This window comes from Nuphar pumila, chromosome 14 (assembly GCF_984573655.1).
Source record: "Nuphar pumila chromosome 14, dmNupPumi1.hap1.1, whole genome shotgun sequence".
Lineage (NCBI taxonomy): Eukaryota > Viridiplantae > Streptophyta > Magnoliopsida > Nymphaeales > Nymphaeaceae > Nuphar > Nuphar pumila.
The window spans coordinates 17,355,466-17,359,238 of record NC_143262.1 but is presented as its reverse complement, the minus strand read 5'-3'; the positions used below and the strand labels follow the sequence as shown (position 1 = coordinate 17,359,238).

At 38.4% G+C, this 3,773-nt stretch overlaps 1 protein-coding gene across 1 annotated transcript; it reads right to left on the bottom strand.

The window, feature by feature from the left end:
- Window positions 1–1,578: 1,578 nt before the first annotated feature.
- LOC149816517 (protein ELF4-LIKE 4-like) lies at window positions 1,579–3,186 on the bottom strand. Its single transcript, XM_089987367.1, has 2 exons — window positions 3,048–3,186; window positions 1,579–2,257 (listed from the first exon to the last, which is right to left on the bottom strand). The coding sequence occupies exon 2, from the start codon at window positions 2,225–2,227 to the stop codon at window positions 1,883–1,885; it is 345 nt and encodes a 114-aa protein (XP_089843493.1). The 5' UTR covers window positions 2,228–2,257; window positions 3,048–3,186; the 3' UTR covers window positions 1,579–1,882.
- Between the last annotated feature and the right edge of the window lie 587 nt (window positions 3,187–3,773).

Genomic DNA, 3,773 nt, shown 5'->3' with positions numbered 1-3,773 from the left:
TATTATTTTTTTTTTTGTTTATGTTAGCAAACACCTTTTTCTGTTTTTTTTTTCTCATATCTAGCACTATAGATGTGACCTACATGTTTTTATCAGTGGGAACCAGTTCTTTGTATTGCCAGAGAATCTGACATACATAGGTTTTTCCGGCTATCCAAAAATCAATGACTATGAATGCATTGATTTTTTTTGTTACTCAAAAACAAGCTTTTTCATCATAAAACATGATCTAAAAAACAACTTACAACTTTCATTGTGAGATTACAATTAGATTGTACCTACATTGATTGTATTAAATATAAACCCTTGTTTTCTAGCTATACTTAAGAGACCTCTCTTTAGGAGATTTTTTTTTTTAAAGGCAAGCTGGGGTTAGGCAGACTCCTACCAGTTATACAACTATACCATTGGGTTTTGAACCTGCAACGTCCCAACATAAGGAGAGATGTAATAGGTGCTCCTACCAGACAAGCAGAGCCCCCCTTGGTTAGGTGAAACAATTGATGCAAAAGAAAATAAACTTTTTCCCATGAACGAATGTATACTTTGGTTCTTCAAGATGCAATTTGATAGGGGCGACTTGCGAACGTCCCCAAGTTGATGGAATGTCACAAGTTTGAAAAAATGGGCAGTGCTCCTTGCCGCAAGGTCGACACTGGGTGTATTTTTCAGTGGGCAGGGAGAACCTCAAAGGTTTTACTAATAGGAAGCCTGCTAATGTGCAGTGGACGATGGAGGATTTTTTTCCCTTGAATTATCCAGAATAAAAAAGATACACATAAAACTAACAAAAAAAGTGAAAGGGAAAAAGAGAAAGTAAAAGAAGGTGTTTGCTAACACAAAATGAGGAGTTTTATGCTGGCATGGACAGAGATCATAAGTAGTGCAGGCTAAGCTAGAGCGGCTAGGTCTCTGCGCCTGGGGCGGTTTCTCCTAGTAAAAAAGATAAAGGAAACCATCATAAATGGTGGATAAGCTTGATCCAACATCCCTCTCTTTTATATATAGCATTGGGCCCCTTGCCCTGTTGCTGGGTCACACGGTTTATTGCTGATCCCTGTCACTCTCTGCAATCCTACTGCCAGTTTTAGTTCCTCATGCCTTTCTCATTGCCTTTTGTTTTGTTTTTTTCCCCCTTTCCTCCCTTCTCAACCTGACATTTCTTTCAGGTCTTTTAAGAGATGAGCATTGGGTAGAAGAGAACAGTGGTGGTCAAAAAGCAAATAATTTCTCCTCAAGTTGCTTTTACCCACGTCACTAGCATGAGCAGGGGAATCATGCCTCAGAAAGAAAAGATTCCCACGCAGAACAGTGGAAAAGTATGCACCTCAAACACAACCCACCCAGAGGGAAAGAGCAAAAGGGAAGCCTCCACTGATGATGAAAGGCATGAGAACATAACTGCAGAATCCATGAATTGAAGAAACTGAAAAAGACCCAAATCAGATTTCATCCTTTTGTGTGTCAAGAAAAGGTGGGGAGCTCAATTTTAACAGATGAAAGGTGTGTTTTTTCCAGCAGAAACTTTACAACTTTATTATAACCAAAAGAAAATGCAAAGAGCTACTACAGTAGTAATGCTTCAAATCAGCAGTTCAATACAGTAGAATATGGATAAAACATTGGTACAGAAACAAAGGATATCTTCTTCATTCCATACACTTTCATTGTAAGAGTTCTCATCATTTTCTGTCCTTTTTCCTCTGGATGACAGAGTAACAATACACATCAACATGAGAGACCCAAAATGCTGCAACACACTAAAAGTTCTACTGGTACAGAGTGCTATAAAATAAAAGTGTTAGCTGCCCAAGGAGATACAATCCCTGAATAATTTCTTTCTGCATACACCATGATAGGATCTTCAGAAGAGAGCTGAGCTTCACCCGGACCTAACTCTCTTTTGACCAGGCTTCCCATCTGATTTCATGGTTCCGGCCGAGTCGCCTTCTGAAGAAGCCTCCATTGATTTAGTGAACGAGCTTGAAAGATCGGCATAAAGATCGACGACTCTCCGGATATTGTTGTTCAGCTCTCTGATCAAACCAACATTCCTGCTTAAATTATCAGGGATCCTTGACTCATGATTTTGGTTAATCTCGTTGATCAGTAGCCTGTTCTGGTCCAGAATGTTCTGAACCTGAAGAAAGCTCTTTTGAAAGGTTTGAAGGACCCTGCCATCAAATTGGGTGGCATTACCAGGGCTAGGATAGGTGCCCCCCTCCATTCTTTCCACAGAATTTGCTCAATAACAGGTCTGCAAATGCATAAAATATAAGTATAATTTATTTATAATTGGTTGTCAAGAGTTTATAATTCAAACTAACAAGGAAGAAATGAGAATCTCTTCTTGGTAGAGATTTTGATTGGGGTAAAAATCAATTTCAGTCATTCACAACAAACCAATTAAGAATAGGGAGAAGGAGAAGACGGCTTTTGCTTAGGGAAACGTCTCTCTCTCTCTCTCTCTCTCTCAAAATGAGAGAAGATAAAGATGAGCACAGTAATTGGATTTTGAAAAAAACAAAAAATAGGACAAAATTGGCAGCACAACTGTTGAACCGTACGAGAATTCTCGCAGAGATTTTCCTGAACAGGAAAAGGCAAAGAAAAAGATGGGAAAATCTGAGAGAGAGAGAGAGAGGTGCTGAAAACATCAGAAAGATTTTATCAAAAATTCACTCAGTTTTATTCAGAATTATAAAACAAAAAAATCCAAAAAAGAAGAAATGAAAATCCAAAGATGGTAAAAGAGATGTAAAAATCTTCTAAAAAAAAGAGATGTAAAAATCATGAAGAAAAAGGAGAAAAAAAAATCATCTTTCCAACTCTCTACCTAAACAACGATCACCAAGAAAAAGAACAAAGAATTTTTTTTACTGAAAACCCATCAAATAAAAACCGTTTTCCATCATAAATCTCGAACATCTAAATCACAAACTCCAAACAATTCACGAGTTTGAGAGACAAAGAACCTGTGAGAGAGAGGGCCCAAAAAAATGGAAAAACGAAGGAGAGGACAAGATTTGCTTTCATTTCAAGCGTACCTCAGAAACGTGGAACATTTCTTTGTGCAAATCTTCTCTCTCGTAAAAGAGGGCGTGAAAAACGGCCGGCGAAGGGGACGAGGAGAAGGGAATCACCACTCGCCCATGAAAAGATCGCTTCCTCTCAATCAAAATCCCCCCAAGAGAAAAAGTACAGGCCTACTCATTCACCAACAATGGCGCAAGGGTGTTTTAGAGAGAGGATATGCAAGAATAAGTAGATTTGAGAGAGGATATGCCAGAATAAGTAGATTTGCAGTCATGCTTCAATCCTTCTTCTTTCCCCCTCACCCTTCAAACCCAACCTCCTTATTTTATATCTTTTTTTCTTCTTCCCCTTCATTTTTTCTCTAATCTACTTAATTATTAATTATGATTATTCATGTTTCAATATCTTTCATATATACCGATGTACCCTTTTCTTTGTAAGAAAACCACACTGATATCCCGAGTTCCTTTGTAGGGATTCAATTGACGAAGCTGCCCTCAGTCAATGTTTATAACTTTATAGATGGATCGATTTGTTCCAATTCGGATCATACCGACTTTGCTTATCTGATAGAGGCGACTGCTGAACATCAGCAAGTAGACGGGACGTTACAAGTTCGAAACCTACAAAGAAAAGACTGTGGCCTTTCTTTGTTACAAGATCAAAGCTTAGTGTAATTCTAAGTAAGCAAGAACTTCAAGGATTTCATCCACCAGAAGCCTGTCAAAGTGCAGCTG